General features: G+C 45.3%; 1 protein-coding gene and 1 long non-coding RNA gene across 2 annotated transcripts in view; both read right to left on the minus strand.

Moving 5' to 3' along the window:
• Positions 1 to 3,496, minus strand: part of DDAH1 (dimethylarginine dimethylaminohydrolase 1) — a 65,237-nt gene extending 61,741 nt beyond the window's left edge. The window contains exon 1 of the mRNA XM_064455443.1: positions 3,077 to 3,496. Within this exon, the coding sequence (XP_064311513.1) occupies positions 3,077 to 3,382 (306 nt within the window). The 5' untranslated portion in view covers positions 3,383 to 3,496. The remainder of the gene's footprint in view (positions 1 to 3,076) is intronic.
• A 2,281-nt stretch (positions 3,497 to 5,777) lies between these two features.
• On the minus strand, positions 5,778 to 14,858 carry LOC135313966 (uncharacterized). The gene is made up of 4 exons (XR_010373471.1): positions 14,617 to 14,858; positions 11,897 to 12,082; positions 11,309 to 11,409; positions 5,778 to 9,873 (listed from the first exon to the last, which is right to left on the minus strand). It is a non-coding gene; the product is annotated as an uncharacterized LOC135313966 (long non-coding RNA).
• Positions 14,859 to 25,693: the final 10,835 nt, after the last annotated feature.

Raw genomic sequence — 25,693 nt, forward strand, 5'->3', positions numbered from 1 at the left:
CAAGAGCCATCCACCAGAATGAGCAGAAGGGTCAGGAGCAGGCACTGGACTCCCTCAAGTCAGGCAGTCCAGGCCCTGAGGCTTGTGGCTACCCTAAGCACCTGCAGCTGGTACCTCCAGAACCAGGGCTGGAGGCAGCAAGAACAGAGCAGCACTGGCTACAATAGGAAACACCCACTCAAGAAGCTACAGGAAGCACTGCTGCTTCTTGGGGGGCTCTTTATGAAAGCAAGGTTATCATAGATGTTTGCCAAGATGTCCAAGGCACATGCCAAGCCCTCCACCACAGCAACCAGAGCTCTGGGCAAAGCAGTCATGTACTACTAGTCATTTCTGCTTTTTAAAGCCTTACCAATCTTACTGTTTTCAAGATACCGTCCTGGTCACAAGTTACTCAAACAATAACTAAACACAACTGACTCAGTCGCCATGCTGAGGAGGGGACGCTGCCCCAGGGGATGCCTCAGAGGGGAGAGGACCAGGAGCACCAGGCACCATCCTGCAGAAACATGCGTCTTCTCTCCCTCTCCGCAAAGCGCTGCTGTAATGATGCTCCCAGGAGGAAGAATTGTTGTAAAGAATGAAGAGTTACACATTCAGACAAGCGCTACACTGTAGTGTCATGCATTGTTATGGCTTTAAGAGGATGTTTGTTCAATTATTATTTTTTTTTTCACTTCACAGAAGCCTCACAGGAGGGATTGCTCCATCATTCAAGGAAACTAATAAGGTTCAAATTATGCTTCAAAGGCTTTTCTCTCTGCTTGATTCATGACTCTGCCTGGACTAGTCACCCATGACAAGAAGTAAATCTGTTCTGCTGTTTCTAGTAAAAATTTACTATGTTCAGGCTTTACTTCCAATCACTTCTGAACCACTACTTCATGCAAAATAAGGAGTGCTGATCAGTAAGAAACCTGGTCAGCAGGCACAGGCCAAGCAAAAAACCCCAGAATATAAACAGAATAGATTTTGCATTTTTCTCAAACTGACAATAAATTGTGTCATTCAATGATAAATTGTTGCCATACGCTACCCAGCAGCAAAAATCTTTTTAATTTTTGTGGATGCTGGGAAATAACATCTAATTATGGTTTTAAAAAATTTAACAAATTTAGGATTACAAAAGTAAATGTGACATCTTGTGGGGTTTTTTTGTCAAAAGAAAAAAGCTTTGCTTTACCTGACTGGTACTTATAACAGGCAGGATACAAGTAATCTGGTTTTTAACCCCAGGAGAAGGCTAATGTGTCAGGTACTCACACCCTACACTCCTTTCCTCAAGGGTCCAGCAAACCCCTTCTCTCTGCCTCACACATCACTAACTCTCCTCCATTACTCCTGCAGCCTTGGGTTGTGTCTTTGTCCGCTACATTTGCTGAGCCAGAACAACTAGAGACACTGAAGGAAGGAGGAGATAAAATTAGCCTGCTTCTTTGTAGAGAGTACCCCACATGCTTTGCTCCCTCATTTTATGCTTTTTTATTTCCTTATGGCACCTCAAATGGTACAGCAAATAGTTACAGGCAGTCGTACATTCAGCTCTGCTGTCGTATCTAGTCTCTTGTAATTCACTGTGCGTTGGCACAATTTGAAACATCAAGATGGGGGATACAAAAAAAATGCATATTGAGCCACAGCAGATTCCACACACACACTTGTGAATTTGCACAATTTACCCTTTAGGAAAAACATCTCAGTTATGGAATTTGCACAAAGTGCAATAACTGAGATATTTCTCCTAAAGGGGAAATTGTGTAAATGGCAATGGGAGTCGCATAGCTACATACCAGCGAGTCACAGGCAGGACCAGTGAAAACTCACTTGGACTCTGGCTGAAAAACAGCTGCTTCCGAGAGCAGCATGTGGCAAACACACTTCCCACTGATGCTGTCACCTTTAAGAGCATTCAGATGTGCTTCAAAGAGTAAATACACATGGGTATATGCAAGGAAGCACACAAGGTCTGTGCAGTATCTCAGACTGTTACACTGTTGGATGAAATTCAAGTAAACTTTGTTATTGCTAAAAGAAGGGCACTATATAGAAAATACAAAGTGGAGACACTCATCAATTGCACTCAACGGCCGAGAGCAGCTACTGGTATTACCACAGAGTGGTCCAGCCCTGTCCCACAGGCAAAATGGCACGTGCTTGAGGATCACAAGACAAGATATGGTACCACAGAGAAGATGGGAACCAGAAGAGATGGGAAGAGGATTACGGTAAAACCTGCTTACAGGAAGGCAGGTTGCCTGTGCAGTAGTTTTTGCAGCTTCAGACAGGGTAGGTTTGTTTAATTTACTACTCACAGCTCGTTGAGCAGATAATTGGGTGGCACTTCAATGCATGCACTAGTTTATGAATGGGCTGAGCATATTAGGAGTCCTAAGAATATATAAAGTAAGGCTCCTGCAGCTGCGCATCCTTCACACCTCTCTCCAACGAGACGGCCCACATCCCCAGCACATCCACACACCTCAAGCCCACAGAGCCCGCGGTGGCGGCATCAGGTTCAAGGGCATTGAGGCTATCACTGAGCGCACCAAAACGAACCCCAGCCCTTGTGCGCAGGCCAGCGGGTACGGTTACCGCAGGTACCGGCAATGCGCTGCCTGGGACAGGGCTCAAGTTGGACATGTAACGAAGAGGGGTTTGGGCTGAGCAGCGCTGCAGCACGGCCACAAACCCGCACAGCCGGCTGGCGATGCACCCCGCAGGACCGAGCCGGGCCGGCCCGCACGGAGGGGGAGCCCGCACGCCCCAGAAAGGATGAGTCATGGCCTTACACCGTCCACTTGTTTCCAGGAGCAGGAGGACACCGCTCTCCGACCAACCCCGGCGCAGCCGGGCTCCGCGGCACCGGGCGCTGCCCGGCGGGCAGGAGGCCGGCCCGGAGCCGCCGCGCCGGTCCCTCCGAGGAGGGCTGCCGCTCCCTCAGGGCTCCCCGCCGCTCCCCCCCAACCCGCCCCGCGGCTCCGGGGACCCGCCCGACGGCGCGGCCGCCCCCAGCCCACCTGCGCGGCGCAGGACACCGCTCCCCCGGCCCCGGCACGGCCACTACCCCGCACCGTACCTCCTTCCTGCGGCTAGGCGCGCCCGGGCGGGTGAGGAGCGCCGTCTCCTCGCAGACCACGGCCGCATCCTCCACGAAGACGCAGTCGGGGAGGCTCTCGTCGGCCGGCAGCTCCAGCACCTGCAGCCCCAGCTTGCCCCTCAGCACGCCCACGTAGAGCTGGTGCTCCCGCTCCGCGCGGGCGAAGTCCACCTCGGGGCCCGCCGCGCTGCGCAGCGCCTGCCGGCACAGCGACTCGGGCAGCGCCCGCACCACGGCGTGCGTGCAGCGCCCGAAGGCGGCGGAGCCGCCGCCCAGCCCGGCCATGCTGCGCGGCGGGGCGCCGAGGGAGGGAAGGAAGGAGGGAGGGAGGGAAGGAAGGAGGGACGGGCGGCCGCCGCCGCCGCCGGCCCTGGCAGCTGATAAAGCACCGCCCGCGGCCCGGCCGCGCCCCATTGGCTCCCCACCAGGCACATTTCCATGGGGCCGCCGCCAAGCGCGCTCCCATTGGCTGGCGGCGGCCGCCGGGCAGCGCTATTGGCCGCTCCTCCCGCAGGGCGCCGCTTACCTGGGCGGCTGGGCGGGAACGGCAGCGCCCTCCTCTCAGCCCTGAGGGGCTGGGGCGGTCTCTGAGGGGCAGCGCGGCCCGGCCGGGGAGAGGCGGTGGGGCCTCTGTTGTCCGTGGGGCGTCCCCGGCGCTCGCCCCAGGCCTTACCTGTGGGCAGGGCGCTGGGGCGGCCCGTGTCTGCCGTGGTTTGAGGGGCAGCGTGGTTTCACGTAGTAATTTCACGTAGTTATGTATAACCATGCAACTGCGCTGACAGAATTCAAACACCTGCGGCTCTCCGCATCCCCGCGCTCATTGCAGCTGGGCGAGGGTGCGGGGAGGGCTCCTGCCCCTCCTGCTCCAGGGCGCATGGCCCGGCTGCCTGCACGCCCTTTGCAGCCGCCTGCTGCTTCCCCGGCGGCAGAGCGAGAGGCTGTGCAGTTTGTCTGTGCAGCCAAAGGAAGAATATCCCATGATGAAGGCAGTTCCAAATACAAATGCAAAGGAAACAAACCCAACCACTTCCTAATCCCTCATCATGGCTTTCTACAGGGCCACTCGCCAGCAGAGCATGTCCACCTTCTTCCACTCCTTTACACTGTCAAAGTTTCCACCTCTGCAGGGTGGAAGGGACACCAGCGTTTTGAAGGCACACCGGGGACTGAAACAATGAGCATTTTCCACTCTTTTCCCTAAAAGAAACCTTACTTACCCCCATTTCATTTTCCCCAGGTTTTATCCTGACTGGGGGTTATCCCAAGCAGGGCCAGCCCTTCCCAGCACACACCACTGGCTTCAAAGTGTGGAGGCAAATGAGGCTTTGGGCCAGACCTCGCGCCGTGGGTGACATCCACAGCACCAGCCCCGGGCTGCGCTGCTCCTGTTGCCACCCTCCCCGGTACCTCCGAGGTCTCTGCTCACCGGAGCAGACAGGAAGAGAGGAGGAATATGAATTTTCCTTCCAGCTCTTCTTTTACTGGCAGTGGTCTTCCCTCTAGTCACAGTGGGGACCCCACCAGCATTTAGCTCCGTGTTCCCCCTTTTGTGCTCAGACAAAACCCAAGCAGCTGCCTTGGCCATGCTGTCACAGACATCAGCACACATTCAGCATTTGGGAATATGGTTAATTAATAGCACAAAGGAAATAGAAAAGTGTGTTTCCGAAATGGCAGCTGATTAGATTTTCATCAGCATTTTCCACATGTTCTCCAAATATCTGGTAACGGCTGCCTTTACGTAGCATACATAGGTACAGTTACTTGAATAACTGTCATTCACTGAATTATGTGCTAGTATTATTCTCCTTAGAACAAATGGACAGGTAATAGAGTTTCTGCCATGTGGGACATTTCAAATTCTTGAGAAACCACTATAAATGGTATTATACCATCTCTGGTATACTGTGTGATGTCGTTAAAGCCTATTTTTACTTATTACAGGTTTGGGATATGGCCATTGGCATGCTTTGGTTTGCTTTTTGCTAGCGTGACTTTTAGCCAGAAGAAAAAGTGCTACTATCCTTCTGTAATTTAAAAAATTGCCAGGGTTACTCTCTGAAAAGGTATTGAATATAGTTGTTCTTCCAGCCAATGGATCGGAAAGTTCTAGTCAATACAGATTTTTTTTTACATCCATAAATACTTTATGGCTATAACTGATGACACTTTGTAGAGCTTACTGAGATGACAGGAATATGAGATGTGAGATGATGCCACGCAGCCATCTTCCTTGTATGCACATGATAGGATAGGACAGTGAGGTTTGCCCCAGAGGCATTGCCACCGGCGCAGGCTGACCTCAGGTGGCCACGGCAGCTCCCTGGGACCTGTCCAGGTATCACTTCTGACAGCTTCTCAATACGTTTCCACATTACGGGAGACAAGGCTGGAGGAAGGAGGGTCTCTTTATGAGGTGCAGTGGTACAAGACAGTGGTATGCTACGAATACAATGCGTTTTGGAAGTACCAATGTTAGCTATTTAGACAAGGTTGTAGAAGTAACGACTACAGTAAAAAAAAGTCATCTGTATTTCCATACATGTATAAAATGGTGCAGTTTAAATACAAACTAAGATCTGTTTACTGATTGTGATTGTTCTATTATTCATGTTGAAAAGAAAGGCGTGATTAACAATCCAGGAACAGATGCAGCCACAGCAAAACTGTGCGTATTTTTAATAAGATTAACGAAATATCAGTTTACTCACAAATTAACATTACATAATAGCTTGTGTTCACGCGGTCTTGTGGGAGTGATGGTAAAATTCATCATATGCAGTAATACAAAATGGGTCAGTTACAGTCATCAACATAATATTTATTGTCTACCTTGCCCTATAGTGAGTATTTTCCTGTAATTTTGTCCTGCTGGAGCAACGAGTGTGAAAGGGCAAAGCTGCCCCCCAGCAAAGAAAAAAAGCTGTGTCACACTACAGAATTAATGCAGGATGATGAAAACCATGCTTCCAACAGAAGATGGACTGCAGACTGGTTAAGCACTCTCAAAGAAAGCTGTATTTAGAAAGGAGAAAATGTTTCATACAGAAAATACAGAAAAGGATGCAAACCCAGGTGGTTTGTGACTGACGCTACACAGAGTCACCTGCTGGCAGTGACAGTGAGAAGAAAATTGCTTTGCAAAATGTACTTGAGGAAGCATATGTAAATAGCACATTCGCTTTCAGGAGAAAGGAATAGATACTGAAAAGGGAGATACAGTTTAAAAGTTGTGACAGAAAAGTCATCAATACACAGAGTGAAATTTCATCTATTTGACAAAATCACCAGCAGTAGATCGATATGATTTTTTTTTTTTTTTAATACAGCTGTGACTTGCCGGCAGTCTGCAGCTACAAAGATGAAGGGAACAATTTCCACAAGGTAGAAGGCAAGCAACAGACTTAAACTATTGCAAGGAAAAGTATGGAAAATTTTCTAACAATAAGGAGCAGAAAAAAAGGTTGCCTGGGAAGAGCGTGCAGCCTCCATAACAGTTTTTTTTTAAAGCAGAAGTTAAAGAAATGTCTGCCAGGAGCAGAAAGCCAGAGGTGGGGAGGAAGGATGTGATGAGAAGAGTTCCCTTCCAGTCCTATGATCCTATTATCTTTTTTACACTGAAAATTATTGATAATTTTAGTGAAAACAGCTACCTAACGGTGAGTCTGATGTCCCTGATAACAAATGCACAACCTTTATGTGCACTACTGGGTGACTGAAGGTGACGGCTGGTCACTGCTGTTGAACAGTTTGTGTGACCACAACAAAGGAGAATTTGGATCACCACCAAATACAAATGCATACCACACGGGCTGACTGCTAGACGGCTGCAAAGTTTGAACACACTTAGCATCGCTTGCAGATGCTGGAACAACACCGCTGGCTCTAAAGCCTTAATGGACACCTCTCACACTATTAATGAAATGCTGCTTGAAACTCAAGACGGTGAAAAGCCAGGACAAGACGGCAACTGAGCCATTCAGTCACCAGCACGTCCTGCTGTGATGATGGGAATCCGCACCAGAAAGATGGAGAGACAGTGAGCGTCGCTTTTTAAAAGGAATACAAATTTGAATTATTTCTTCACCTCTAATAGAAAACTGTGCAACTACTGCACAGCCAAATGCCATTAATAATAGAAGAAAACACTGCTCTGCAGGAAAAGCTCCCATTATGATCAACAGGTCATTCTTTTAGTGAAGCTACAGGATCAGGTCTTACACATAGCCATAGAAGAGAAAAATGTGACTTTAATCATGCTTTAGCTACACAAAAAGTGACTCAAAGGGGTTCTCACCCAGATAGTTGACAGAAGTTTTCAATTTCTGCTCTAGTACTGTAATACAAAAAGCACAGTGAATCAGTGAATCAGTATTTTTACTAAATAATTGTCTGGGCTCCTCATTTAGAGGCGCTAAAGACATTAGGCAACAAGTTACTTCGCTTAACTTCACCCCACTGCACGGACAAGCTCCCAATTGTTTCTGTATTTCCCAAATGCTGAACAGATATAGCTCACCATCTATTCTTTATGTAACAGATCACTCCTGGGAGAGGAGACGTAACTCAACAAGTGCATCTGCCAGCCTGTAGAGAAATCCTTTTGGGGAGCAGCATTTGCCCTTGCCTGAGTTGAACCCGAGCTATCTCACAAAGTCTTACCAGGGTCAGATTAATTCTATATATAGCTGGTTCAGGGGAAACACAATATTTGTTTTGTCTGCTATGGGATAATGAACTGGCGTTTCTCAGCTGGCATTCTGCATCCTCCGGAGAAAGAGGAATTCCCATGAGCTGACAGCTACGCAGTTGTTAGGAGACAAAGCTGTCAAAGGGTGATTCTTTAAGAGTCAGCTTTGACAGCATTGTTGCCATGACACATGGCACCAAAGATCCTGGACAGCACGCAGAGGCGCAGGACATTCCTCACATTTATAGTCTTCCCACGCGTTTTGTTACAATAGGTTGCACTAGTACAACCAGGATCAACTTTTGGATTCACTTGGCTGAGCAAACAGATCACTGGGGAGAATGCTGCAGGACTCGGACTATTTGCCTCCTGTGCTTCTACCTCCTCACCTTCACCATGCCTTCCATCCATTTCTGCCCTTCTCTCTGTGCAGGGGAAAAGTCACTTGTTGAATTAAAAAAAACCCCATGGGTTAGGTGCCACAGGATCAGATGTCCACGACTGAAAAACGAGATTAGTACTCTATGGAAATTTATGCTGAATTACAATAGTTGACATCTCTCTTTACAGAAAAGAATGGAAAGACACCATTTGTTTCCCTGATGGACATACTTCCCAGAAATATGCCAGAAATACTATGCCAGCCAGGAGAGAAAGAGGGGACCAGGCTAGGATAAGAGCCTTGTGAATTGTTCTTGCTGTGGCTGCCCTGGGAAAAAGAGACAATAAGAGTTTTCCTGCTATCAGACAGCATTTTTAATGAATTGTGCTATTTTATCAGCTTGGCAAGAAAGCATCAGCTCCAGCAGTAGAAGAGAGGGTGGCTCATGCTATTCGCACTTACACAGCTATTGTTCCAGGTGTCTCATGAGTCCAAAATCAGCTGTGGTGAGGTGCTGCTGGTGCCCCCGTGGGCAGCACAAAAAGGCTGCCTGAGGGAGGTGGGGGGTAAAGTCTTTGGTAAATCATGGCTGCTAAACTGGACTGCACTGATACAAGAGGAGTAATGCACATGCTGGTTTTTTCCTCCCCTTCAAGTCTTCCATCAAAACTATACCTTTATTCCTTAAAAAAGCAAAAGCTTAAAAATGCTGATCGGTGCAGGTTAATATTTTCTAAAGGACCCAAGCCCTTTGCAGTGTAACTTGAGTTGCTTTTTAATGTTTATCCTAAGTCTCCCTTTAGCTTTTCTCTGTAGCCAGCTGACCAGTTGGCAGCACCCCGCAGGTGAGGCAGGCTGTCCTTCCTGTTCATTGCCTGAAAAGCCCTTGCAAGCTCAGCAGTAAGATGCAATGACATTTGGCTGTAGCATTCCTTGCTTCTCTTAGTTTGCATTTCCCATTCCTTCCAGGAGGCAGCTACTCAAGAATGAATTCCCAGCCTTTCTTATCACTTGGGCACCTTTTGCCTTGATTTGTAAATGCTTGGTGCATTTCTGCTGTTGACCTGGTTAATAACCTGCAAATGCAACTATGAAACTGTATGTTTACGTGAAATTTGTTAAAGTGGAATTAGCTTTTGTATCCACAAGAAAGAGAATATGGAGATAGGGAGACATACTCACACATCCATATATGTATATGTATGCACACGAGTCAACAACTTCGTGGTTTCCCTTGTGCGCCTGCAAAGAGCGAGCAGTTCTTTGGCCAGCTTCCTTGGCACTAAGATTAGTGCTAGAGACAAACAGACAGATTAATACATCACAAATTAAGCTAAGAAAGGGAAAGATTTCCAATTGGCTTTTTTTTGCTGAGTTTATTAATATGCTGTCCTAAGTGTCAGAGTTAAGAAGCTATAAAACATGAGAAGATGCACAGATTGATGTATCCAGGCTGGTGGCAATAACTCTTGCTGTAATTCATCACAGAATAGATGTGAAATGATCTTTTCTTCAAAGGGAAATGTTTGATAGCTGTTTGCCCCTCTATAGGGGAAAAACATGTAGGTGCTTCCATAGGAAGCAGGTAGTACGGAGGGAGTGACACTGCTTGGAAGGCTTGAGGAAGCAGTGGGTGATCTGTTTGAACTTGTGCTGTTCCTTATCACATAATCAAGAGGTTTCTGGATGCCTCTAACTCACCAGCTGAAAAAGAATGGAGAAGTAGAGCAGTTAAGGTGCAGTTCAGAAAGGGACAGAACTACTCCCCGCAATTTCCCCGACAAGTAGTGCCACTGCACGCCAGGGACCAGAGGCAGCACAGGGCACTGCCGTCAGCAGATGAACTAGCAAGAGATGAGGCACCCTTCATACCATGTAACATTTGATTCTGAGGAATTCTGCTGAGCTGAAGCATTTATAGGACTTCAAGGTCTGCTTTCTGAACACCAGTAAGATCAGGGCCTACCTCCGTGTATTGGGTGATAGGATCACGTACCCTTGTAGTACAAAAGCTTTTCTTGATGTTCAATTCAAACCTCTCAAGGTGTAATTTCTACCTGATTTATCCTCTGCATCTATTGAGAAGAATTTGTCTCCCTTGTATTTGTAACTGCTTTCAGGCACCTGTAGGTTGCTATTAGTTCATCCTTAAACTTCTCTTTTCCAAACCAAACAAGCCTAGCTCCCTAAATCTCTCCTTCCATGCCACGTGCTTCAGACCCCTAATTACCTTGGTAGTCCTCTGCAGGGCAATCTCCAGTTTCTCAATCTCTCTTTTCACCAGGGAGCCCCAAACTGGACACAGTATTCCAGATATGGCCTCACCAGTATCAAGTAGAGGGGGATAATAATTTCCCCCAGTTTGAGAGCCATGATCCTCCTAGTGCAGCCCAGCATGCTGTGGCAGACTGTGAATCTGGAGCCCATAGTAACCCTCAGATCCTTTTCCACACGGCTCCTGGTCGGTTGGTTCCTATTTTGTAGAGATCCACCGTTTTGCAAATCTCTGCAGTTCTCCTTGTTGACCTTCATGAAGTTGCTGTTGGCCCAGTGCTCAGGTTTCACAGGATTCATCTGAATTCTCCCACACATTGGCACAACTCATAATGAAGACTTGCACCTCAGCATATTCCAAACACAAGGAGCAAAAAGGTAGATCAAACTGAATTACTGCTGTTATAAACAACAGCAACGTTCTGTATATAATACAAACCCTCCTATCTTTTTGCTTGATTAGCAGGATTTCTACCAAAAATCAGCTCATCCCATTTAGTACCATGGAAATCACACACCTGTCTTCAGCTCCAGGGAACTATGCCTCGTTAACCAGTAAAAGATTTCATTCACATTTTCTTGGGTTGCCTTGAAACCGATGGTTGCAACCCTTTTTTTCCCCAAAATCCTGAGGACTTGTGATGATGACCTATAAATTACTGTTCTGCACTGATGCTCACTCTTTTGTCTGATTTGTTGATATTTCAAAACCTCTATCTTTCTACATTTGATAGCAAGTTAATATTCGGTGGAAATCCAACCGCTTTCATTTTAGGCAGACATACAAACACTGCTGGTCACGTTACTGGAAAGGAATGAATGTTGTCTTAATAAACTGCTAGGAGAAGTCAGTTCACATACTCACTATGTTTGCTGATAGCTTTGCTGACCACATAAATTCAGTTCTGTTTGAAATGTGCTTGTGAAGTCAAGTGAGGAGGAGCAGTTATGCCTTTCACGATACAACTGCAAAGACAAAATCAACACTGAAAGCAGATAGCTCTTGTATTGATTTCCCTGAAAGCAGTAACAGAAAAGTATATTTCATGCATTTTGGCAGTTCTACTCCTTACGGCTATAAATACATAGAGACTAGTGCCTCAAAATGCTCATCATCTTATTCCATTCAGGATCAGAGAAGAAATACCATATGGAAATGAGCACAGTAAGTGAGGATGCAAGAAATTTTATTGTGCATCTAGATAAAATATAATTATTTAATGATTATGGTCATAGTTTTACAGGATAGATAGCTCTAAAGTATAATTGTCTGCTCACTTGAACAGATGTGTTAATGGTGGGAGTGGAACTATATACTTATTTATTCCTTTCAGCTACAAGTAATTTTAAACAACTCTTCTCACAGCAGAGGGAAAAGCATTCATTTATTTACTTTTCACAAGAGAAAGACATATTTTTAAAGATAACTAATAGTTTCAGACATTCCACTTACGGGTATTCTTCTTTCAAGACCTGACAGTCAAAGGCTTGGGGAAGCACCTCGGAAAAAGCACCATCTCAAGTATCCTAAGTAGGGCATACCACACCATGAGTCATTTCTCAAAGTCTCTCCAGAAGCAGTGAAGATGACAAGACAGTGTCATGTGGGAAGTATTTGGTGACAAAGAGTAGAACTGCTCTGCGTATAAAAACGAGACTATAATCGAACACTGAAAAACAACGGGGATCTATCAATAACTGTTGTATTTTAACAGCTGTCCGAGGTACCAGGTGACTTTTGCTGTGTATATTGTCATCTCCTGATTAGAAAGGGAGATATATACACACACACATAAAAAAGTAACACAGCAGTGACATCATGATTTAAAAATACTCTAATAGCACAAGATGGAATTCAAGCTCTAACCAATCAACCAACCGAAAATGCATCATTTTCCTATTTTAAACGGAAAGTGTGAATCTAAAACTTGCCTTTTTTAACCTCTGCTATCTTGTCCACATATAAGGTTTGCTTTCCACTACAGGCTATTTTAATGGGATTAGTTATTAAAGTCAACGGGAAATAAATCACTGTTTCCAAGAAGGCCTGTTTGAATTTGGAATTTTTTTTTTCCTACTTCACAGAGTTAAGTCTTTCTTAAACAAAGACAAACAAAAAAATTGAGATATGACTAGTCACCGACCATATTAATCCCTGTTAGGCATTTCTTTCCTGTTAAGTCAGAAAAAGTCACTTTTCAATATAAAACTTATTAGACAATATTACTTTTAGATGATTCCTTTTTAGACATTAGTCACATACTTCCTTCATTTTAATTTATAAGCCATCACTTCAGTTTACCACACTTATTCAATATTTAGAAACCTAGAGGCTGATTCCACCCTATCATTGCTGTCAGTGCAGAGTCATTCCAGTAAAGTCACTCGAGATCAAAACATGAGCAAAAGGAAAACCAGCCCTCTCTGTGTTTATGTTTCTTCCCATTTGGTGTATGAATAATTCTGTTAGAATTGGGTACATCTAACCATTTTTACTATTGACCATGATTATTTTTACTGCGTAGTGTCCAATGCCCCTGGGGCACCATAGGATGGAATTTCCTACATGATTAAGTTGCATTTGCTGAATATTACCATTTGACTAATTATCCATTCCTCAGCAGAAGGGAATTCATTATTCTAACCTTTATTTTTTTAATTTCAGAAAACCATACACACGTCTACCCTGCATGGCCACGCCAATCTCCATTACCTGCACAATGTTAGATTGATTAGTTTTATAAAAATCTGTTTGTGCCTAATGATGCTATTTGCATATTGTAAATTACAGCAAGTCTGGTTTTTGATAGCTTTGCAAAGGTAATTCTACCTCCCCCCTCTTCTCAACCTTTTCCCCCAAAATACCACTTAATTTTTTTTCTAATTAAATTGCTACACTTTGTGTCCGCATATGAGTTTTCTCATTGTGTCTCTCTTTCACGATCATGACCTGCACCGTCTATGTGCCCCTGGAACAATAAACTGCCAACGAGAGGGCAAAAATGTGGCATTTAGCCCATGAAATTTGGAAGCCGGTCCCAAAAGAGATCATGTTGACTATGGACATTTGTGCCTTCAAAGTGAAATGCAAAATCCACTTCTTTGATCTTGTCCTCTGCTCAGTAACACCACATTTATAAACAAACATGCATCATATAAAATAAACATTGCCTTGCTCCTGTTGAGCAGAGAGAAGAAGGCTCCTTCTGTGCCCATTTTATTTTTGGGAGGCAACTGGATGCTACAGCAAAGAGACGCTTTATATAAGGACCTAGAGATGTGGAGATTTTCCAAAACTAACAGCACATTGTGCACTGACAGCGTGGTAAGGCAGGCAGTTTTTACCATTAACGCCTTGCAATTCTAGCCACATATTCAGCTGAACCCCCACCTGAAATCTGCCGATGAAAGCAGCTTTAACTTGCACGCAGCAGTGACAGGGAATGAAGATACACATCAGGCTGATGAGCACTAAGAAGTAAATTGTTTGCCCAGATGGAAATCAATAGCTCTCTTCACTCTCTTCATTCTTTGGCAAGATCAGGAGCTCTGGATGGCAATTAAAGCTTACCCAGCTGCCAAGTGCCCTAATTACACACACAAGAAATCCCACATTTCTCCTTCTACCTGAAACATCCCTTGTGCCACATTCATTAAGCTCATTACAGTCAGGCCTGCTGCTGTTGCTGGCACTGGACGTTTCTTTTTTTTTTAAAAAAAACCACCTCAATCTTTGCTTGCACCCGGCTCCGCCAGTGAGCGATCCTCCCTGAGCCCGACGGATGCACCGCGATGGCCGCCAGCCCCTGCTGCCATACAGGGATTTTCACAGGACCCTTCTAGGCAATGTCTTCCCTCTTCCACTCCATTTTCAGTGTTTTCCACCTCCCATTTAACTTTGCAGCCCACCCTCCCCTGCCCAGGGCATTTTCCATTAAGAATTGCCCCCCGCCTACTCGTCCATCGTCTACTTTGTTTTACTCGCAGCAAATTTCCCCGCATCCTCTCTAGCCACCACTCTCGCCGCCAGGCTCTGCATTGCCGGCCGCGTTTGGAGCAGCATTTATAGACAGTGAGAGGCAGCACGGGCCGCCGGCCGAGACGCAGTGCTGGCTAACCGCGTGCGGGACGGTGCACGCGGAGCGCCCGCCGGTGCCGCCTTTGAAGGCTCACCCGCACGAGCAGGTAGCCGCCTTTCTAGGCAGGCACGTCACTGGCTCCGTACGCCACTGACAGCGTTCAAAATGGAGCGGAGAGCGGTTTCATTTTGGCATCCATGCACTGGTCTGATTCTCCTGGAAGTGAAGCCCTATCTTTTATGTATTTTGTCATTATGGTGTTCATCCATCCTTTGTGCACCGAGGCAGGTCTGGATTCTAAGAGGAAAGAGCAGATTTTTACTTCCCTTGTAAGGAAAAATATAGCAAAAATTTCTCATAGAACTTTACATTTTTCATTTTCCTGGCACGTTTTTGGTGCTGTATAAATAAAAGTAACTAATAGACAGCTGAGCTTGAGCAATGCAAACAGTTTCCAGGAACTCCTCCTAATTGTCCTTAACCAAAATATTTGGCTTTTTCAGAAGCCTTCAATAATGCAGGTCTGAATCTAATGCAATTAGTGAAGCTGTGCAAAACATACCGAAGAGAAAAGCCACTAAAAGCACAGGCCTCTTATTTTCTCATCATGATTATCACTTTATTATGAATTAAAGTGGGAAAAACCATTAAGCACCTGTGGATCCAAGAGCAAGGGCTCTAAAAAGACAAAGGTAAAATAGCCTCCCACTTAGCCCAGCAGCTCAAGACCACAATGCCCAAGACATTGTGCTGTATAAATCACCTTGTGTTTGCACAAAATGGTTAGATCATCTTAATTAAGCTGCAAGATTAGCTGAGCAGGATTCAGCTATAATCACCAAAGAACTAATAAGCTATGGGATATATCAAGGGAGAAAAGAAAGGGTAAGAGAGAATCCGTCATCCCCCTTGAGCCATCCGTAACCTTCCAATTTACATGTGAACTTCTAAGGAAGAGGAAAGTTAAAACAAGTATCATTAACATTAAAGGGTATTAACTTGCTTTTTTTGGTCTCTTTAATAGCACTTTGATTCTCATTTATCCTGCTTTGGAAGGGCAGAGAGGCCTTAAAGGCAGGTATAAATGAATTTACACTGCCAGAGAAGCACAAGGGCGCCTTAAAGCTAATGAAAATTATCTCTATAATCAGAGAAAGAAAAAATATTGAACAGCCGGTACTATTGTCGAGGCAAGAAATATAGTTAAAAATTTCACTTCCTCTCAATACATTATAGTTCACCATGTCTATTAATTCTCTTTTAATACAAATAATTAATATGCACGTAAACTATTGCAAATAAAGCCTGATGGGAATTCTCCTTGAAGGATAAAAAGACCATCTGTCCTTCATCAGCCAGGCACAAAAGGGATGCCTCGCTATTTTATAAAAGCTGCCAGTCAGTTCTAGGTGTGGGATCATCTATCACAATAGGCAACGTGCCATCGCCCACACTGGTGAAGTGATGTGTAATTTGCAGTGCTCTGAACACGGTTTGTAATTATATTTGATAGGGCCACAGGACATAAATTACATAGTTTTTACATTTGGCTGCTACCGCAAATTCTTGCCTGGCATTAGCTCCTAGGGCTTTTCAGTAGGGATAAGGAGGAAGAGGGGGAAAAAAACATGTTGTGAACTTCTTAAGAGACTCTATTTAAAAAAAAAGAGTTTTAAGAAAAAAAATAATATCTATGTGGGAATGTTTTATTATTATTATTATTATTATTATCATTTTGTTGTCAGTTCAGTTGGACAACATCCCCATAAGACTAGCAAGAGAAGAAAAAAGACATAATTTTAATTTTTTTTTTTTCTTTTTTAAAGTCCAGGGCTGGCAGTATCTGTCTAGTTATGTCACAGCAAGACCGGTTTTCTTCTCGTATTTGCAGTGATTTGTAAGCACAGCTGTCAGGCAATATTCTGCTCTGGAAACCAGCTCCGTAAAGCTGATAGCTTATAACCTGTTATGTACGTGTCGGGTGCAATACTTGGTGATACTCGCTGACTGTCGTGACAGATACTCTCCAGGACCCAAAGCAAGAAGCCCCCTCTTGCAGAGACCTTAACGATGGAAAATGAAGAGGCAGATCCTAATCATAGCACAAAAGCACATACTTTGCGATTCCCTGAGGTTTACTGTCATTAAGGAACCAGAGGCTGGAACAGCAGCACGGTGGGGCCATCCTCGAACACTGATCCCAGGGAAACGCTGGATGATTGAAGATTAGCAACTATTTAATCCATTTTGGCCTGGAAAGAATTTAAGAAGAATGAGAAGCTTGAATCAAAACTTGAGTAAGCCCGCAGCTATCCTGACATGTTTGTGAACCAAATTCCCTCCCGACACTTTTCTATTATTTCAGGGCTTGGATCATCATTCTTTGCATGCTGGGACCAACAATGCCTTTTATTGTAGCCTGTCCCATTTTCCTCTTGCACACAAAGGGAAAGCTCCCTCGGTGAATGCCAGAGGCAAATACTGCTTTCTCAAAAAGTTACATGGGAGGAGTATGCTTCGGCTTTTGTTTGCGTACTGTAATCTTCGGCCGCACTGAGAGCGGGCCGAGTCATTCATAAATACGGCCTTTGGACTTTAAAGGTCAGCTATGCTTTTCATAATAAAAACCTGTTAACGCAGAATCACCCTGGCAAACGCAAACATCAGTTTTAAGTAACGTATCGCAAATGATACGCCACGATAAACACTCCACCCACGAACTGCTACTTTGCAGTCTACGACAAGCAGCACCAAAACAGGAAAAAGTGATGGAGATAAGAAGGTCTTGGAAAGGTCTAGGAAAATCTGTGATGTTTTTCACATACCATAGCTCAGTGAAGGAGTTTATAGAAATGCCTGACGCAGCTGAATATGAGAAGATGTAGACTTCTGAAACAGGAGACCAGCTTAGGAAAGAAAAAGGGACACGCAAAGGACCAGCTCATGAATGAGAAGCCTTGCAGTGAAATGACAAGGGCCAGTTGTAAATAAGAGAAGAACATTTGAGACATAGAAAAGAACCACAAGCTATTTTCCAAACATAATGAAAAATTCAAACTCTTTCAGGGGCTTAAGGGTATTTAAATGTAAATGAGCTTCCTTTACCCAACCCAGAATCAAGAGCTGCTTTGAAATTGTTGAATTATTTTCTGTTGAGTAATCATAACTTTTGAGCATCCAGCGTACCCTGACAAAGAGCTGCGAGCACGGTGTCTGGGCGTGCATGGGATTGCCTCCTGTTAAAAAGAGTGGATGTCACTTCTAAATGATGCAGCACCTTCACAGCTGGGTTTTGTGGGCAGCTGTTGAGACTAATTCCCTTACACATGTGCCTGAATGCCAGCACTCACTGTAAACTTGTTATTTGTAAGAAAATAAGTTAGAAATATGTAGAAAAGTTAGAAATATGTAGAAAGAGTGGTATAGGATTGCTTCCATATGAGACACGTAATACATTTTAAGATTTATGACTGGATTTGGAGCTGATGAAAGGCTACAGGTTGGCAGACAGAACCCAAAGTCCACTAAGCTCATGCGAGCAGTAGCGGGAAGCAGCTGTCCCCAGCTCCTGGCACCGTGCTCTGGCCGCAGCAGCAGCAGCAGCCGCCCCTGGGGCAGCCGGCTACCCACATCCCTAATGGCCTCATCCCACCTGGCCAGGCCAGCGAGGACGCAGCTGAGTGCCAATTGTCACGGAGATGTCTGTGTCCTGGAGGGTTTCCAGGTGATGGCAGGAGTGAGAGCAGGTAGGCAGCACTGATGTACTCGTGTACGACAGACTGAATCCTCACATTCCTCCTAACCCCCTTCCTCCCACCCCATTTGTGCCCGTGGTCTCAAGCTTCCACTCAAGCACTCATAGTCGGATGACTTTTGACTCCTCCATTTCCTTACTTCTTCTGTCCTCCCAAAATGTGTCTAGGCTCCAATCTTTCGTTCTCAACAGCTCTAGTGAGAAGTCTGGGCTGACCTGGTCATGACTGCAGTGGAGCATCCCTTCTGCCACCCTGGCACATGGCCACCCCACTCCGCTGGCTCATAACGTTGCTTTTTGAAGTTGCCCAACTCTGGGATCCCTCAAAACCATAGCTCTTCATGCTCCTTCATCAGGTTTGGGCTTCTCAGAGCAAGCCCAAAGCCGGTGGGAGCTGCCCTAGGTCCTTCTGGCCTCAGTATAAATGTTTTTAACATCTGCAGATCTACTCCTTGCTCCTCCTTTGAAAATCCAGCCCTTGTCTCATCAGACTCTAATACCATCTCTTATATACACATCCCTGGTGCTCCTTTAAGGCTCACCCAGACTGATGTTTTCTTCTCTTTCTTCTGCACCACCTCTCCATAAGGAAATGTTCTGCTATTTCTGCTCAGCTTACCACGTCTTCTCTTTCAAATCCTTCCTCAAACTCACTCTCACCAACCTGCTCACAAAGCAAACAAAGAAATGCCCGGTGGTTTGTGTTACCTTCTCATGAAGTTACGTAACATTGCGGTATAACTTAACCCTTCTCCCAGGCGCTTGCAGGGAGTGCTCCGAGAGCTGGTTGGGGGGACGGGACGGGTCCCTGCGCACCCGGGAAGGCTGAGGAGGGACAAAACACTCCCCGCAGCTGCCCTGCTCAGATGGTGGCCGCCACAATCCCCATCCAGAGCCAGTGACCAGACCCCAAAAATGTTGTCTGTGCCTCTGGTTCCCACTTCTGTCAGAAACACTCAGGTCTTGGTCTTGCTTAAATTTGGATTATTAAGTTCTCTGGCCAGGAAACTTGTGCCATCTCCAATATGAGAATTTTCCTTAAAGAACCTAGCAAGTTTCTGGGCGCTGCCAATTTACCAGAGGAAGGGCCATTTCTATTTCCAAATAGTATGAAAATGAGTGGATTTGGCAATATTAATTTCTAGTATTTGATAAATGTTTACTCGCCCTGATTAGGAATGACACTGTTCCTCTGCCCAGTTAATTCTGCAGAGCAAGATTAGCAGTATGTATCATTTCAGCTGACTGACTCGTGGGCCAACTAAAAAAGCCAAAGCTGGAAGCCTTCAAGTGAGCATGTGAAGATGGAAAATTAATTAAGAAATTATACACATTTTGAAATATTTGCGCTACTGGATTTCTGTTGCAGATATCTGAATACTGAAATGCCTCACACCATACTGCTACCCTGTTTCTAGATCTGAAAAGGCACCAGAGCTTTTGTCACGGTTTTTACATTTGAGAGCTTGTTAAAGCTTGCTCTTGTAACATCTGCATGTTATAAAAAGGCCTATCCCTAGTGAAATATGTATTTAATTCGTATTTAAAACAATTTTTGGAAACTAGACCCAGACTTGTTTTATACAGAAGAGTACAAAGGCTTATGGCTGACATTTGCCTAAGCTTCAAATTGTACTCCATTGAGCTAAGGTCTTAATTTAACTTGCTTATATAGATTTCTGTTGGTAAGTGGCTGTAACGTGTTATTTTATTTGCAGTTAATGCCTTGAAAAACAAGGTATCAGAGATAGCAATTACAGATTACGTTTTCTCCTCTCGTGTCAGAGCAGCAGCGAGGAGCTGTGCCGGTGATGCCTGAGTGCGTGTACGAGATGAACTGCCATGAAGATGGACTATGGGGGAAGAAGCACCAGCAGTAGGAAAGCGAGCGAGGCAGTGTGGGAAGAGGGCTCAGTGGAAGCTCATCCAAGCCACGCCATCGCGTACCTCTGGCTAGAGTACTGTAAGATTGCCTCAGTAATGAGGAACAAGACAGGCATCCCAACCAGAAAAAGAGGAGCTGAAAATGGATAAGAACAACTGGATACAAATAAAATGTATAAAAGCATGCTGTGAAGCCAAGCAGAGAGGTACTGGTACCATTTAGAGACCCAACCTAGGCAACCTGACCCAGAGTAGAAGCTCTTCTGAAAGCACAGGTGTGCCTGTACTTTAACACACCAAAGAAAAACTCTGATTTAGGGGATCACCTAAGCGCATTTGCTTGTTTCTTCAAGCAGTTTTTTTCACTTGCCCTGCAAGGGTGGTAGCCCAAGGATATGTCATTCCCGGCAGCGAAAAACTGAGCCTGGGGAGCGCGGATCACCTTTCTGCCTCAAGCCTCCGCAGCCCGGTTCGTGCAGGCTCCAGGGTGTGAACCAAGGGAGGCTTTCCTAGGATGAACTGAGAAGGTGAGGATAAAGTTACAGGTGGAAGAAAAACTGCGGGGACAGGGTGGGTGTGTTTCAGATGCCAGTAGGAGGGGCGGGTTAGGGATGGGTACCTTCTCGAGTGTTAACGTCTCTGCAAGAATCTGACCCGAAACAGAGTTCAGCATTGCACTAATGCATTTTCTGTGTGACTGAGTCTAAGGAGGAAAGAAGTCAAATCCATTTCTGCAATAGAACGAGGGTCTTCAGCTGGGACAGCCTTCCCACCCCTCCCGCCCGGTGCCCAGGCAGTCACCTCACAGCTCAGCACGCACAGGTACAGGATGGACCTTGTTTTTAAAAGTCAGATGTCAAAAGGACACCTTTTTTTTTTTTCCCAAAATGGAAAACTCCTTGTGCTGGAATGAAATAATTGAAAAGTTGCTGAAACAAGAGAGTAACAGTTAATCCTGTCCAAAGGGTAGATCTAAATTCTCCCTGGAAAGGCTACTGCCTGTGGGATTATATATAGTGGTTAACCAAATATTCAAGGGACATTAGTAATTACCATAACATCCCACCACTTACTCTGTCAAATGCACAATTTATGCAACAAGCCCACAACTTCAAAAGGAATTTGTTTACTTTAAAAATAGTTGGAAATACATTTCCAACCCACAGTTTTTTCCCCAATACCTTCCTGTCCCCACCTCAAAAAATGCCTGAAAGGCTTCTAGGTGTTTTGTGCAAACACCTTTCCCAGTGAATTTTCCCCCAGTGCCGTTCGTTTCTAACACATGGCGTGCCAGGGCACACATCTCCTTCGTTTCCCTGCTCTCCTGGCAGAGGTGCGTGCTGGCCACCAGCGTGAGATGGCTGCTCTCGATGCCAGCCCCCAGGTCCAGAGCCCTCCTGCCACCTCATGCACCCACCTCGGGGGATCCCCCGTCAGCTTTCACACTCATTGGCGCATGGAAGAGGGTCACAAAGAAAGTGGCTGCACAGAGATCAACCTTTACACTGAAATTTCTTAAAACCTAAGATTTATAAGAGAGTTATAAAAACACTGGAAAGCATAAATACATCAGGCATCAGAGGCCAACAGTTCCCACCATTCTGCAGCACCAGCTCCATCACCCCAGGCATCGGAGGTGCACCAGGATGCGGGAGAGGTCACGCTCCTCTGAGCTGCTTTGCTCCTGACTCAAAACAAGCCACAGCCATGGCCCCCGGGAGGGCAGCCCCTGCCCACGGGGAGCAGCCAACTCTTCCACTGGGAGCCAGTAGCTGCCAATGGGAAACCTCCCAGCCATTATCGTTCCAGGCTGTGCTGAGTCAGGACCCTAAAAATAAGAGCAGCCTGGCTCCTGCCCCTGTGTTCTTTGATCTCCCAGCCCTAACGCTGCGCTGACCCACGGCTCCTGGGGAGCGCTTTGCCAGCCGAGCCGGTGGCCTGCCTAGACTTGTTGTAACCTGTAGCCCCATCATTTCAGTGATGTGTCAGTTGAAAGCCTACTCTTTAAATCTGATATCTGTTTTGGTAACTTGCTTCTTTCTTACCGACACTCAGGGCGCACTGAATGCTTTTAGGGACAAGGGATCAGGACGTGCCCCTAGTAACGCCGTGTTTTTATAGCAGCACTTCAGTTTCTGATGGGATTTATTTAAGACTGTGGAATAATAATAGTTAAATGGAACTGAGCAATGGAATAAAAATAGACTTTATAAGTAAAGCTTATGCTATTAACAGTCTCAGTACTGGTAACCCAGAAAGTAGTAGTGCTTGGTAATTGTGCCTGATCATTCTAGCGTAATAAACACATTGAGCTGAACTTAACTGGTCTTCTGAGCTTGTGCTCACTGCCTTCACCTGGCCTTTGAATGCGGTTCACCATCCCTGCTTCTCCCTGTCCCCAGCGCAGGCCCGGAGCTAGCTGCGCTCGCAGCCCGGCACGCTGGCAGGGGAGGCCCTGGCAGCACGGGAGGCAGCTCCTGCGCCCGCACGCAGCCCGCGTCCACCCCCCTGCCCGGTCCCTGGGCACGCTGTCACCTGCAGAGCTCTCCTGGCCGCCCCTCTTCTGCCCCGCTTTCCGCTTAGTTTCGCCTCTGACCTCGATGGCTTTGCAGCTGAGCCTGCGCTGGCGGAGGCTCATTACTAAGCCTTACAAGGTTATTAAAAAAAAAAAAAATATCTTGCAAAGATACGGGAACTGAAAGCCCCACTTTGTTCATATTTGTCTTTCCTTGGCTGTGTGCATGCCAAAGGGCTATCATCTTGCTTCCCGGCTGAAATAGAAATTCAGTAATGCATACTTGGGGAGTTCTGTCACTGCAGCAATCATTTAATAGTGACAAATAAGCCAGGGAATAAAACAAACAGATGGAAAATGGTCATCCCCATCCATGGACACCTGCTCTGGGATGCAGTCTGTAATGATCTATATACACTTCAGAGACAAAATTACTTTACCACATGTTGGAGAGTATCTGTTCAGATCTGGGAATGAGTTACAGGAAAGACATAATGGGTACCAAAAATGGCATCAAATCAGCAGTCTAAAAAGTACCTAGTCGTAGTTTTGAAAATAACAGATTATCTCATTCACAAAAAAGCTCTTGAATCGGGAAACAAAACAAGGGTAAAAATATCCCTTGAAGAAAACCAATACAAGCCCCAGCACTATTCATCCCCAGGACAAGGCACCGACGCCATCAGCTTCCAGGGCTTTTCCAAACGTGGGTTACCGAACCTGATTTTGTTCAAAAGAGGCATTCCTCTGACTAGGAGCAAGGTGGAGCCTTCCACGCATTTCATTTGCAGGCTCAGGCCTTAAGTGAATTTAAGCAGAAGTTAAGAATTTTAAAGATTTTTAAGGCTTCAGAAGCCCACATTGGATTTGGAAAACCTACATGCTCGATACTTCCAAAAGGCAAGGCCAACCTGATTGTATGCCAAAACAAGATTTTAGGAGCATAATAATACTGGCAAGCATCCCAGTCTGAGTATCATTTACAGTAAAAAAGAAGAACCTCTGCAAGAAGACCTTGTATCTGTTCCCTCAGCAAAAATTAGCTTTGTTAGATTTTTGTTTTTTTCAAGAAGTAGAGAAATGATGCAAAGAAAACATGCCTCTATTCAACAGCACCCTCCCAGCAAAGGTTTCCTGTCTCCATCCTTCTGCCAGAATGTATTTTCATCCCTGCGTTTTGAAAGTATCTGAAAATGAAGATAGCCAGAGTACTCTTACGTAATAACGATGTGGCCTCATGCTGTGAAGTCACCACCTGGTAAAATTTCAGCTGTTCCAGTACATAAGTATTTTAAGGCTGGGATTGCTGGTCTTTAATTGTAGGAAGGCCAGATTTAGGTTTCCACGCACTGAGTAGAAAGAATTCTCTTTCCCTGCTCTACCCCTCCCCTCTTGGGTTTAAGGGGGAGCAGAGTAGGTCCTAAATATACATTCATTCATTCATTACCTTGTCTTTCTGAGTGTACATGAATATGTTAAAATAGCTCGCTAGCTTCCCCCCTCAGAAGAAAGGCCTAGGTAGATGACATGATGTGACAACTTACTAAGACATCAGTACTTTTGCACGAACGGGATAGATATTATTGCAGCTCTGGACTTTGAATTGAGTCCTTGATGCCCAACAATATGTTTGGAAAACTTAATAACGGGAAGGAAACAAAAGCAGGTGCAATCATGGAGAGAAAACTGAAAGAAAATGGGCTGAATTTTGGTTGCAATCACATAAAGTAAGTGTGAGCACACAGAATATATATATATAAAAGCCTTACTGCATGCTTTAACATCAGCTGTAAACCATCATTCCAAAAATAACTTTCCCGGCAAAAAAAAAAACCCATATCCACAGGAGGAACAGAAGACTGTTATATAAAGGGAATCAGGGTCAAGAAAGAAGGTCCAGGAACAGTGATCTATTCACAAACCTTGAGTTACTTCACCTCTTTCATGGAAAAATACAGGGCAAGCATAGCCTTTCTCGCTTCATGTGGTTACAACTATAAATACATCTTCTGCTGACCTGCAGGTATTTACTGATGCCAGGCAGATTAAAGGGGTATTCCTGCCAGCCTTTTGCTCCTTTTTTTGATAACAGGTACACGTGCACAGCTCTGAGCCACAGCATGGTTCAGAAATGACTTTGGGACTCTTACCAGTGAGGGTGGCTATTTTTATAATTCACTTGTCTAGATCTGTGGGATTTTCCCCATTAGATAATGGCTATTTTAAGATTAACTCGTCAGCCAACACGAGCCAGAAAGATGAGATCCAAACTTTGCACTGTTTGTATCACCATCTTGAGTCGGTAATCGGTAATGCTGTGAAAGAACTCATTTTAGGCATCGGGGGCACTTAAGCAACCTCTGGCCAAACCAGCACTGTATGCAGGCTACCTGGCCCAAACAGAAAAGCCTTCACTGTGTTTCAGACGCTGCCCACTGCTACCTGGCAGGGCAAACTAATTAACCCTGCCTCCAGGTGCAGACAATATCGCTTCTAACGCCCTCTCTCAGCCGCAGGGCCACCGAGAGCTTGGCAGCCTACTGCTGGACCTACCTTTGCTTGCAATGAGCGTCCCGACAGACGAACGTCCCTGCTGCTGATGGCCATTACTCGAGCTCTGAGCAATGCAGATTGTGAAAGAGTTCGGCTGTATGGGAAATAAATTGTTATTTTTCTTCCTGCACAGAAAGGAACGGATTCAGCATGTGCCAGACTTGCCTTTTTTTTTTCTTTTTTTTTTTTTTTCTTTTTTTGACAACTTGCAGCCCATTGTTTATCAAATGGCACCCTGAATCTTCTGCGTCATATTTTCTTTGACTTAAATACTTTTATTTAACTAACACAATGTGTATGATGGCAAACAAACAAATAAATTTTAAAAAGCAGGACTCAAGTGGAAACAAAGTTTACAATTACCCACATAGATTAGATGCTGATTTTCCTAATGAAATGAAACACTTGCATATAATTCTGCTCCTCTCTACTCTGGATGAACTCCGAGCCTCATGCTGGATCTTT

This window comes from Phalacrocorax carbo, chromosome 6, assembly GCF_963921805.1.
Source record: "Phalacrocorax carbo chromosome 6, bPhaCar2.1, whole genome shotgun sequence".
NCBI lineage: Eukaryota > Metazoa > Chordata > Aves > Suliformes > Phalacrocoracidae > Phalacrocorax > Phalacrocorax carbo.